Below are 13,381 nucleotides of genomic sequence, written 5' to 3' on the forward strand. Positions count from 1 at the left end.
CTCTTCTCCTTCTGGGACCCCTATGATGCGAATGTTGTTGTGTTTAAGAGGTCTCTTAGGCTGTTTTCATTTCTTTGCATTCTTTTTTCTTTATTCTGTTGCCCAGCAGTGAATTCCACCATTCTGTCTTCCAGATCACTTATCCGTTCTTCTGCCTCAGTTATTCTGCTATTGATTCCTTCTAGTGTAGTTTTCATTTCAGTTATTGTATTGTTCATCTCTGTTTGTTTGCTCTTTAATTCTTCTAGGTCTTTGTTAAACATTTCTTGCATCTTCTCGATCTTTGCCTTCATTCTTTTTCCAAGGTCCTGGATCATCTTCACTATCATTATTCTGAATTCTTTTTCTGGAAGGTTGTCTATCTCCACTTCATTTAGTTGTTATTCTGGGGTTTTATTTTGTTCCTTCACCTGGTACATAGCCCTCTGCCTTTTCATCTTGTCTATCTTTCTGTGAATGTGGGTTTTGTTCCACAGGCTGCAGGACTGTAGTTCTTCTTGCTTCTGCTGTGTGCTCTCTGGTGGATGAGGCTACCTAAGAGGCTTGTGCAAGTTTCCTGATGGGAGGGACTGGTGGTGGGTAGAGCTGGCTGTTGCTCTGGTGGGCAGAGCTCAGTAAAACTTTAATCCGCTTGTCTGCTGATGGGTGGGGCTGGGTTGCTTCCCTGTTGGTTGCTTGGCCTGAGGCAACCCAACACTGGAGCCTACCTGGGCTATTTGGTGGGGCTAATGGCGGACTCTGGGAGGGCTCATGCCAAGGAGTACTTCCCAGAACTTCTGCTGCCAGTGTCCTTGATCTCACAGTGAGACACAGCCACCCCCTGCCTTGGCAGGAGACTTTCCAACACTAGCAGGTAGGTCTGGTTCAGTCTCCTATGGGGTCACTGCTCCTTCCCCTGCATCCTGATGCACACACTACTTTGTGTGTGCCCTCCAAGAGTGGAGTCTCTGTTTCCCCCAGTCTTGTCAAAGTCCTGCAATCAAATCCCGTTAGCCTTCAAAGTCTGATTCTCTAGGAATTCCTCCTCCTGTTGCCGGACCCCCAGGTTGGGAAGCCTGATGTGTGACTCAGAACCTTCACTCCAGTGGGTGGTCTTCTGTGGTATAAGTGTTCTCCAGTTTGTGAGTCACCCACCTAGCAGCTATGGGATTTGATATTATTGTGATTGCACCCCCTCCTACCATCTCATTGTGGCTTCTCCTTTGTCTTTGGATGTGGGGTATCTTTTTTGGTGAGTTCCAGTGTCTTCCTGTCGATTACTGTTCAGTTAGTTGTGATTCCGGTGCTCTCGCATGAGGGAGTGAGCACACGTCATTGTACTCAGCCATCTTGAACCAATCTCTCTCTATCTTTCATTTTATTAATGTGGTGTATCACTTGACTGATTTTCACATGTGGAATTACCCTTGTGTCCCAGGAATAAATCCCACTTTATCATGGTATATATTCTTTTAATGTGCTGTTGAATTAGATTTGCTAGTATTTTGCTGAGGATTTTTGTATTTATGTTCATCAGGAATCTTGGTCTGTAATTTTCTTTTCTCATGACACCCTTGCTTAGTTTTGGTGTCAGAGTAATGCTGGCCTTGTAAAATGGGTTTCGAAGTATTCCTCTCTCTTCTATACTTTTTGGAGGACTTTGAGAAGAACTGGTATTAATTCTTAGAATGTCTAGTAAAATTCACCAGTGAAGGCCTCTCTTTATCTTTTGTGTATCTACTCTGAGTTTTTACTTTGTGGATACCATGAGGTTTATATAAAACATCTTACATTTGTAACAGTCTATTTTAAACTGATAACAACTTAAGTCAAATGCACACTAAAGCTCTACATTTTTACCCCCCTCCACAATGTTTCATGTTTTACGTGTCATAATTTACATCTTTTTTATCTTGTCTATCTGTTAACAAATTATTATAGTTACAGCTTTTTTTTTTTACTATTTTTGTCTTTTAACCTTCATACTAGATTTATAAGTGATTTACTCACTACCACTACAACATGAGAGTATCTTGAATTTAACTACATATTTACCTTTAGCAGTGAGATTTACACTTTTATATCTGTTCCTGTTATTAACTAGAGCCCTTCTGTTTCAGCTTGAAGACTGTCCTTTATCATATTTCTTGTAAAGCCCATCTAGTGGTGAACTCCTTTAGCCTTTGCCTGTCTGGAAAACTCTTTTATCTCTTCTACTAAAACGAACTGCCAATTCTAATATGCTATGATGACCATACCCTCATAGTTTTACACATTTTGAAACCAAAACTCTAGATAATATGACAGCAATGTCCTTTCCACCTGTATACTTAGCTAGTCTACTAGATAAGACAGAGGAATGTAAATGTCCCTTGGTATTATCACTAATAGTATTAGTCAAATAATCTTTAATAAATCTCAATTAAAATAATTCCCTTAGTGATCTTAAAATATATGGAAGAGGCTTTAAAGACTATTTTTAGAACACAAAGCAGACAGGTTCTGATTTCAGATACTATGTATGGAAGAAAGGAAAGTACTACAAATAATTAAAGGCAATTCATTTCCCCATGGAAAAATGTGCTCTAAGATGACATACTGTAAAGTGATTTATAGCATATTGACTGTAGTTCTTCTAATGAAAAAACAATTGTCCAAGTTTTCCCTGGAGAACACTCTCAGTAACAACAATCCATGCTCATGGAAAGCCATGAGTTAGAAAATGAGAACCAAATGAACTCTCAGCTGGCAAAAGCCAACAATAATTAATTTAACACCAGTCATTTGTAGAGAACGTGTAGACATTTCACAATTTCCCTTGAGAAAAACAGGTCATTGAACGGCAGAGGCCACATATTTGAATATGTTCAGAGAATTTTATCTTAATAACATGCTCCAAAGGCTTTACATTAAAAAAACCTTTGTTTTTAGGACTAGGTAGTTATATGATAAATAGTTGGTCAATATCATCATTTGAATTTCAGTATTGTAATAAGTGTTTCTGAAAAACAGCGCTAAAGTGAGTTCACACTGAACTTGGAACTTGGACTATATATTCTTCAACAGCAGCAGAGAGAAAACGGTGTCATTAAATGGGGTTTTATTCTGATTCATTGGCTAAGAAAATGGGAACAGTTTGAAATCTTCCATGTTGTTTCATTTTAATGAGCAGAGAGCATTTTTCATGTCCTTATTAAAGCGGTTAATGTGTTTCTCTAGTCTCATTATCACCACCAGAGTATAGTCTCTGTTGTTTCATAACCAAGACAACTCCTTTTCGTTTCAGAGAAGTCAAATTTGATTGCTCACATGTGGCTGTTAATAAAACTCCTGTGGCGCTGCTCAAGGTGCCCATGGGGATTGTACAATTATTTATATTTTCTTATGGTTTTCTATAATTATTGTGATTGTACTTTCACAGAGTAAATGTATCTCCACCAATTAAAGCAGTGGTGGGTTAAGAATATTCATCAGACTTGTGTGAAAGGATATTGTTCTTAGGGTTTTGCAAAGCACAGAAATTAAACTGCTGTTATCATGTATTCAACCCAAGTGTTAAAATTAAAATGCTCAGCAACTTTGGAGTTTATCTGAGCAGATGTTAACTATTTACAAAAAAATAAACATTCTACAGGACTTGCATTCATGATATGATTCTTTGTTGTATTCAAAGTGCTGGAAAGAAAAACTGCTACACAAACTTGGGGGATAGTTTATGGTATATGACCAATTTGGATTATTGTTAATTCAGGTCAATTTAAAATTACAGAACCATAAAATTCCAAGAAATCTCATTTTGCTTTACATCTTTGTATCTTATTTGCTTCACCCCTTTATTTTCTTTGAAGACTCCAGGACTAAGAAACAGCATGCATAAAAATAAGCATCTGAGGCTATCAACTAGAAAACACACAATATAACCTTTCATATTTTGTCATAGAGAAATTTCATTCTATCTAGTTTGACAGTGCTTGCAGCAAAAGTGATCAGCTGTACTTCCATGCCATTAGCTGTCATTTTGATGCTAGAATTTTAGCCTGCTGTGTGTGAGATGTGACTGTCCATGCACAATTCCCATCAAAGGTAATTTTATGTGCAATGGTGTGCAAAATTTACCTCTAATTATGATAAGGTCACTGATGGGTCATTTATGATATGTTCTAGGGAGACAATTGCAGTGAATAGCTTTTGGCAAGATTCATCTGGAGAAATTAAATTGGTCTGACCATGACTCAATAGAAAGTAAAAGACTCTTAGAAAATTATTCCTCAATCATGTTTAAAGTTCTAAAGGAACCCAAAGAGGGGCAGTTTGCACAGTGGTGAAGGTTGTGAGTTTTGAAATTATACAGACCTGAGACTTAACCTAGGATCTCTATGCCTAGAAAGTCCTATCTGATCTGGCTTCTGCATATCTCTTGGTTTCCATTTCTGACATTCACTCCCTCATTACCTGGGCTCCAGCAACATTGGCCTTCTTCCTGGTTTTTGAACATGTCATGGTCACTCATGCTTTGGGAGTCTTTGCACCACAGAGTTTCCTGTAGTTGTACGCTCTTCCTTCAGATCTTCATGTGCCTGGAACTTCCTGCTCTTTTACTTTCCAGTTAGTGGAATGTGTTGTTTCCACTCTCTGAACTACCCAAACACAGCCTCCTCGTCTCTATCTAAAGTTGCCACCTCCTAACTAGGTAATCACTATTGTGTCATCCTACTGATGTTCTTGAAGTACTAATCATAGTCTTAAGTTATTTATTTACTGCTTAATGTATAATTAAGTTTGCATCTGACAATAGGGAGAAAAAAAATCTAAGAATGAAAGGTATCTTGACTAGGAAATCCCACACTCTTGAAACCCCACTGACATTAACCATACAAGTCACTGGTCCAATATTGCTTGATAAAATGGACTAAAAAGAATATCTTTGGGTTGGAGAAACTTCTTGGACTTTATGTAAGACAGCATGAAAATAAAACACGTGATGAGAAATTTTTTTAAAATAGTCATTAGAGTGATTTCACTTTTCACTATGATCATGATGGACCTCCATGAAGGGAGAATATGTTAGTCACTTTAGTTATTAACACTTCTTGAAGAGGGTTTTTATATGTAATGGTGGGAAAATGAAAATTTGAGATGAATAAATATAGTGAAATTTTATATTTATTTAAATCTATCAGTGTTTTGTTTTTAGTCTTCTTCCCCAAGGTAACTTACTTATAGACATAACAGCGACTTTTCAAATGGTTCATGTTCAGCTAATATTTGTCAACAAATGACTAAGTGCTGGATGGACTGGAAGATCATCTTTGGGTTTCAATCCTTAATGCAAATTGTAACAATAACCACAAGAACAAAGATGAAATCCTTACCAAAGGGTCCAGTCGTGGCCACAGTACGGCTGAACATTTCCAAGGTAGAATCCCAGAGATTGAGTGACCTCCACAAGATTGGTAAAGTCAAGACTAATGCTATTGAAAAGTACAGATGTCATGATAATCTCATCAATAGCCCATACATCCTCTCCCTGGGAAGAATGATATGGTTGCCACCATCTGAACTGAATTCCAAACTGTCTTGCATCATCTGGTAATTCTACAGAGATTATTCTAAAGGAGAAAATAGAAGTAAAAATTCAGATTACTTTGATTATCTTAAAATACAAACATTTATAGCAGGATCTTTTCTTCCTACAGTATAATATTTGAAAAAAATAATTCTCCCACTATGACAAACATTCTTGAGATTTCCAATTTCCTGTCTGACTCCAACGAAGTCTTCTCAACACATCTAAAACTGTGACTTTGCTTGCACTCAGCTGCTCTCAGAAAAGCTAACTCAATAAAACATAGTTGTCAATGTGGCAGGATTTGCCTAAGTCTGGTAAAGGATCTTGGGCAGCTTGTTACACACATTATACTTTTGGGCTGGTTGGAACCATGGCACTTCCTCATTCCCATGAGTTCAGCATAGTGTGCGAGGTCACTTGCTGTGTCATGGTGGCTGTGACAGTAAACCTGTATCTGACAAATGGGGAAGAAAATTAAGAATAGTATCTAATTTCCAGGAGCAATCATTGTACACAGCAGCAGGAACTATATATTAATTGCCACTGCAATGACATCTGCTTGAAAGCTCCATAAATCATAGTACCATGCTGCTCAAATCCGTACACAAGGTGCGATGTGAAACAAATAGCAAATGGAACATTTATCTCCATCAGTGTACAATTATACACCAGTAGAGGTGTTTGCAGTAAACGTACACTGAAGGGACTGAATCTTCTTCCTAGTGAGCAAAGAAAAACTCCCTAAGACAGGTGACTAGCTGGATAACTTAGAAATAAATTATTTAAAAACTTCAATGTCTAAGGCTGGATTTACTGAGAAATTAGATTGATTTTCATATTTGTATTATGTTCATCTTTAGTTATTACACAAAGAAACATTAAATCACATCTTGAAAATGTAATTTTTTGCATACTGAAAGTTATTAAAAGTAATATCTATTTTTACTTTAAATAATCTGCATATGAAAATATGGGGTGGAATAACACGATTATCACCATTGATTATATAAACAGTAAAAAATTGGTAGGACTTTTTGTAATGTGAGAAAACATACTTTTTAAATGATGAGAAATCAATGTTCAAATACAGAAATATAAATTAAAAAATATTTCTTAAACTAAAAAGACATAGCTATAACAGGTTTATGATTTTTTTAAGTACTTTCCACGATCTGCTGAATTTTTTTAACCAATGTGAGTTTATTAAAAGAAAAGTACTTATTAAATACTTAATTATTTCAGTAATTTTCACTTTAATTTTCTAAATATTTATTTATTAAATAATTAAATAATATTTATGTTTACATATCAAATATAGAATAAAATAAACTATATTCAAACTGGCTCAACAATGAAAACATCATGCATTAATTTAATAATTTAATTTGATTAGCATTATGTTATTAGAAAATTATAATTTTCTTTTAATATTAATAATTTTAAAAGCAGTTACTGTTCTCTCTGATGAAAATAAATATAATATTAAAAATTAACAACTGAGAAGTAGAATTTTTCGGGCAACTTTAAAGGAAAATAAAGTGCATATGTGTGTGAGAACAGTAACTGAAGTGCCCAATATTTTCCCCAGCAGAGATGTGAAGACTGTGAGTCTGTAGTCAGACTCTTGGGTTAAAGTATGCACTTTGTCACCTCATGGTTGATAACTCTGAAGCTTCAGTGAAGGTATTTAACTTCTATGTGCCTTAGCATCTTCATCTGTGAAACTGGGATAATAATATCCTTATGGCAAAGTCAGAGACTTTTTTCTATTTTTCACTATTGTATCTTAGCACCTAGAATAGTGTCTGGCATATAAAAAGAGTAACTTCTTGCTGCATAGATGAAGTACATATTATCAGTATACCCTGACAGAGATTCAAACACAGAGGCACAAAGAGGTTAAAGATTTTCTTTTAGGTTAAGCAGCTTTTAACTGACAATGCCAGGCTATGGACCTAGGGAACATGGCTCTAGAGTCTGCATCCTTTACCTCTACGTTATATCTTGGAGTGGGGTGGGAGTCTCTGCTTTACCACTCTATGCATATTACAGTGGCTGGTTAGAATGGCTATGGAGCCATTTGACCAGAATATTCCTAGATGAGAACCCAGGGACTTAGGTCAACTTTCTGTCTCAAGCTTCCTTTTTTGGATAGGTACTAAGCTCATGGATTTCCTGTAATCAAACATAATAATCAAGACAAAAATAAAATATAATTAGACTTCACAATAATTTTAGAATAAGAAACCAAGCCCTATAATTAAGAAAAATCTAGAATAATTTGCCTCACCAAAAATATATAGTTTTATATTAATAAGAATGCCAATTAGTTCACAAGGCAGTCTAGTCAGTTAGAATTAAAAGATTAACTTAGATATATTTACAGACTTCAACTTTTATTAATATCAAGCAGATAGAGTTCTTTCACTTACTGAGTGAATTATAGGTAAGGAAATTATTAGAAGTCAGCTAGGAATAACAGTAGTTAGCCAACTATCACATCTAATTTATGGATCACACTTCATTTTTGAACAACCATGGCAGAAAGGAACAATATGGAATTCACAGCAATTACAGGCAGCAATTTATACTGAAGAAAACACAGCAAATGGCTAAAGGCATCAATAATTAACTGTCTCATGGAGAGTTTACATGGTTTGTACTATTTCTCATATAAAGCATAATTTAGTGCCTAGAATATATCAAATTCTACTTCTGCCATGTCACCTTTTATTAATATTTATAAGAGAGAGGGGGAGGAGGGAAGAGTCTCTTGGACAGAGGCAATATATATAAAATGTAAGTGTTCTTGGTTCCACTACCACGTTCTCCTTTTAAAAAAATCTCCCCTCTGATCTTAATCTTTCAAGCTGTGCACATACCTAATGCTGAAAAGCCACCTTGGTTCTGCTTAGAAGAAAAATGTTGCTGTCAAATGGCAGACAAGATTAAATGTACCTTTGCAATAGTACATTAAATGCATAATTTCTTTTCATATCAACCAAGATTAATTAAATTTCATGCTACAAATTGATTACTGAATTTTGAAGCTGTCCATCCTTGTTAGAAAAAACTGTGTTTTGGGCCAATTTAACTTAGAACAATGATATTTTCTTCATGCTTTCATCATTTTTATTATCACCTTGATTTTTGCTTAATTTTCTTTTAATGCTTATTATGGAGAACCTATGAAATGTTTCTTTAGGATTCATATGTCTCTACTGAGTGAGAAAGTTGAGTTTAGTCTTACATTTACCCTTATAGGGAAAAGACTCAACACATCTGGTGCATTCTCTTAAATTTTACAACATATAGTATTTACCACTCATAATAATTGTTAACTATTATCTCTGTTACATGCTACTTCATCTTCTAATGAAAATAAAAGTTCTCATCTATTTGCAAATACTTAAATGAAGGGATAGCTCTAGGCAGAATTTTAAAGTATATAAACTCTATCATCATTGCCCCTGTCCTTCTGCCATGGTGCCAATGCACACTTCAATGCCCAAAGTCCTCACTCTTTTTTTTTTTTCTTTTGCGGTACGCGGGCCTCTCACTGTTGTGGCCTCTCCCATTGCGGAGCACAGGCTCCGGACGCGCAGGCTAAGCGGCCATGGCTCACAGGCCTAGCCGCTCAGCGGCACATGGGATCTTCCCGGGCGGGGCACGAAGCCGTGTGCCCTGCATCGGCAGGCGGACTCTCAACCACTGAGCCACCAGGGAAGCCCTCCTCACTCTTTTTCATATCTTTCCATGATCAACATGTATGTACTCCCAGGAAGGTAAACTGTATTAGCTCTTTATATCGGAAAGTGAATGTAAGTCACAGTGATACCTCCTCTAGTCCTATTTTAACTTTCCCATCCTCCTCTTCTCCTGCTATTTTGAAGGAATTTCAGTGAGCAAGTCAGTAAGTGTTCTAGAAAAGGAGAGGACTCTCTGGACTCTTCCGAAATCGTATCACAAATGCTGATTACCACTCTCCCAAACTAAAGGATGGCCCTACTTCAAGTAAAACTTAAATCTCACAATTGTGACTATATATTATGAAATATATAAGCCAAAGAAAAATAGAAGTGGCCTGAAGAAAGGGCTTTAAATACATTCTCAACTCCATCTTTGCCAGGGACTCTATACATGCTAGAAAAACTTCTTTATACCCATTACTTAATTATATTACATGCAAATTGGTTATCGGATTTTATGAGTTATTATCTCATATAATTTATTATATTATCATACATTGCTAAAAAGATTTATCAACAGCATTTATAATTTAGTACCATATTAAAATCATACCTAATAGTTTGCACTATAGTTGAACAAGGAAAGTAGTGTTAGTTATTTTTCTCTTTCCTAGGTATCAAAATATTTCCCTTAGATGCACATTTAAGAATATGAGAATAAATTTCTTCAAATTACCAGAAGTCAGTAGGGCAAATGAATTACAAGAATGCAGCTTTCTAGCTTTTCATTGCAAGAGGCATCAATCTTTGTCCTCACCATCTCTCAATGCAAAAGCATCTGGACTCTTACACCACTTGAATGATGATTTCCCCAGGAAGGAGATATCACCCTTACCATTTTTTCCAAGTGTTTTCCAACATACCTGGGCTCATGATAGTTGAGATATGAATAATGCTTCAAGAGTTTCCAAGTTATCCCATTATCATAAGAATAATGCAATAAAACACCTTCACCAGGCTGGTCAGGGGCTTTGCATGTGCTCAGAACAGACTTGCTCCCCAGCCTCAATGTGAACTGGAGAAACCTAGACACGAATTGTCTATAATTAGTGTGCATAAACATTTTAAATCATAACATTCATTTTGGCTTTTAAAGAATTTTGAACAAATTTAAATAAACTACTCAAAAGCTGTAGGTTTCCACTCATCCCTCTTCTATAAAATGTAAGTAATTTCACTGTGAGATGTATGAATATATGTAGAAGATGAGGTCACTGCATGTGTTTTGTAGACAGATATAACTATACAAATATAACGGTATGTTTATACATATTTGTATACTACATACTTGTGTACATACAGTTAAAACGCCAATCATTCTTTTGCTGCATTATTTATTAAGCACTGGGGGAAGGAGAGATGTAGAGTAAATCTAATCAGCCTCTGCAAGCTGTCAAGTAAATAAAACTACATAAATAATTAACTAGCCCTTGGCTTAAGAACAGTTTTGATGCTAACAGTTCATATTTTAAAGAATCTAGTCAGTCATTAGTATCTTAACGTCATCAGTGAGCCTTTTAATTTATTAAAAACCAGGGCAAATCAACTCTATATAAACTATAAGCTTCCTTCATCCTGGTTGAAAATCAGAAGATATATATTAGTAAAAAAGAAAAAAGTGAAAATTAATAGATCTGAATTCAATTGTTATCTTGTTTCTGTATGTATTCCACCCTGCTTTAACTCACCTGGATTGTGAGCTGTCAAGGAAAGACGTAATTAGCTGACGCCTCCCATCTTTGTTGAAAACCAGGGCCTTACCACTGGCCAAGACACCACAGCCAAAGCTGACTTCAGCACCACGGATAGAGTAAAAATTATGGTAAGAGGAGAGCCTGGAACTGCCAAAGCTTTCAGAAATAAACATTGGGAATGTCTGGGATGCCATCTCACAAGCTGGGCCAGAAAATCCAGGGTCACACCTGAAAAAGAAACCATGATATTAAATCTTAAACTGTTGGCCCTTTCAGGGATTCCTTTATCCACTTTGAGGATGAGGAAGTCCAGAGGCCAGGACTGGATTGAATGGTAATCAAAGCTCATTTGTCTTTGGAGAATACTGAATGTGAAGACTTGACATGGGAGAAGTAATTGTAAATATCCCAAAAGAATACAGCCTTTGCACAGTCCTGCTGTAAAAAAAATCTTATGATTAAAACAATAATTCAGCACTCACCTTCAACCAATGCCAGTAATTTATCTGCAAATGCATCTATGCTTGTGCACATTTCCAGCTTAAAATCTTTGTAAAAGGTATATTATATGTATATAATTTTATTCACAATGATGTTCATTAAATTTGTAAAAGAAACAACATAAATAAAATACTTCTATAAGATATCTAGAATAAATTTCCTTTATGAACAAATGTAAAAATACACATTCTGTTTTTGACAGTAATTACTGGAAATATTTGGAAAAGACTGGAAACTAGATTGGCATTATAAAGGGAATGTATACACCCTTGACCTAGATAGATGTCCTTAGCAGAACTGTGTTGTCTCTCAGTGGAATTCCACATTAGCGGTGCTTCAAGAAACACACCACACACACACACACACACACACACACACACACACACACCAGCCTGCCTGCTGCCATGTAAGGATGTGCTGTATTTATGTTAGCTGACTAGAATATATATGGAGCTCCCTGAGTCTTCTGTCAGTGAGAAAACTCATCACAGATGACTTAATAATTGAATATCAGAAACTTTCTATATTTTAAGGAGTTTGCTCATCAGGAATTAGTTTCAAATTCTTTATTTTTACTGCACTATTTCTTTCTCACTATATTTACTATGTTTCCCATTATAAAATTAAATTGGTGTCTTTTTGGGTGGGTGGCAGGGTTCTCATCTAAGCATTCAAAACACTCTAAAATTTGAAGCAAGCCTTTTATTTTTACTTATTTATTTTTAATTTTTTATTGAAGTACAGTTGATTTATAATGTTGTGTTAGTTTCTGGTGTACAGCAAAGTGATTCAGTTATACATACATATATTCTTTTTCATTATGGTTTATTACAAGATATTGAATATATTTCTCTGTGTTATACAATAGGTCCTTGTTGTTTATCTATTATATATATAGTAGAGTGCATCTGCTAATTCCAAACTCCTAATTTATCCTTCTACCACCCCTTTTCCCCTTTGGTAACCATAAGTTTGTTTTCTATGTCTGTGAGTCTGTGAAATAAGCTTTTATAAAGCAAGTGTACCAATGAAGTGATATTATGGCACAACTCATAAGGCTACTTCTTTAGCACTAGTGCAGAAACTGGGATCTATGCTGGCCTCACAGAGGGTCCATGGAGAGTGTGAATGTACTGAAATCAAACGCCAAATTTTATGTGTATTGGATATTCTTTGGGGGGGGTTATAGTTATCATCATTTTATCAAAAAGGTTGCACCTTGGGCTTCCCTGGTGGCGCAGTGGTTGAGAGTCCGCCTGCCGATGCAGGGGACACGGGTTCGTGCCCCGGTCTGGGAAGATCCCACATGCTGCGGAGCGGCTGGGCCCGTGAGCCATGGCTGCTGAGGCTGTGCGTCCGGAGCCTGTGCTCCGCAACGAGAGAGGCCACAACAGTGAGAGGCCCGCGTACCGCAAAGAAAAAAAGATATATATACACCTATATGTGGAACAATTCTCATGGAAAACTAACCGGAAACCGGCAGAAGAACTCCTATACAGCCAAGGCTGCAAAGAAAGATGGCCATGTAACCAGGCAGGGTGGGAAAAAAAGGCATCAGTTTGGGACCTGTACCTCTGGGAGGGGTCTAAGAGGAAAGGAAGGACTGTATGGTTGGACCCTCACCCTTGGAAGTGAGCCACAGACTGGGCGTCCCAGTCCTGGGGTCCTACATGGAGGAGACAAGCCCCCTTGGCTGCTGGGAGAACAGCTGGGACAGACAGAAGGGCTGGAGAAGCCTAGACTCCACTCGCAAGGAACTCACGGGTGCTGGCTTGCCAACAGACAGGGCAGAGCGAGCTCTGGACCAGCGGCTGCTACCTCGCCGTGCTCCCCAATCCAGGCTAGGTGAACAGTCCGGTCCTGCTCACTCTGCAACATGGCTTGGCATG

The 13,381-nt window shown here is 36.8% G+C and overlaps 1 protein-coding gene across 2 annotated transcripts in view; it reads right to left on the reverse strand.

Moving 5' to 3' along the window:
• The window catches only part of RELN (reelin), a 518,443-nt gene that overhangs the window by 153,168 nt on the left and 351,894 nt on the right, over nucleotides 1-13,381 (reverse strand). For both annotated transcript variants that reach the window (XM_032643899.1, XM_032643900.1), the window contains exons 18-20: nucleotides 10,986-11,219; nucleotides 10,161-10,322; nucleotides 5,352-5,588 (exon numbers count right to left, since the gene is read on the reverse strand). In XM_032643899.1, the coding sequence (XP_032499790.1) occupies nucleotides 5,352-5,588; nucleotides 10,161-10,322; nucleotides 10,986-11,219 (633 nt within the window). The remainder of the gene's footprint in view (nucleotides 1-5,351; nucleotides 5,589-10,160; nucleotides 10,323-10,985; nucleotides 11,220-13,381) is intronic.

Source organism: Phocoena sinus, chromosome 9, assembly GCF_008692025.1.
Source record: "Phocoena sinus isolate mPhoSin1 chromosome 9, mPhoSin1.pri, whole genome shotgun sequence".
Classification (NCBI taxonomy): Eukaryota; Metazoa; Chordata; class Mammalia; order Artiodactyla; family Phocoenidae; genus Phocoena; species Phocoena sinus.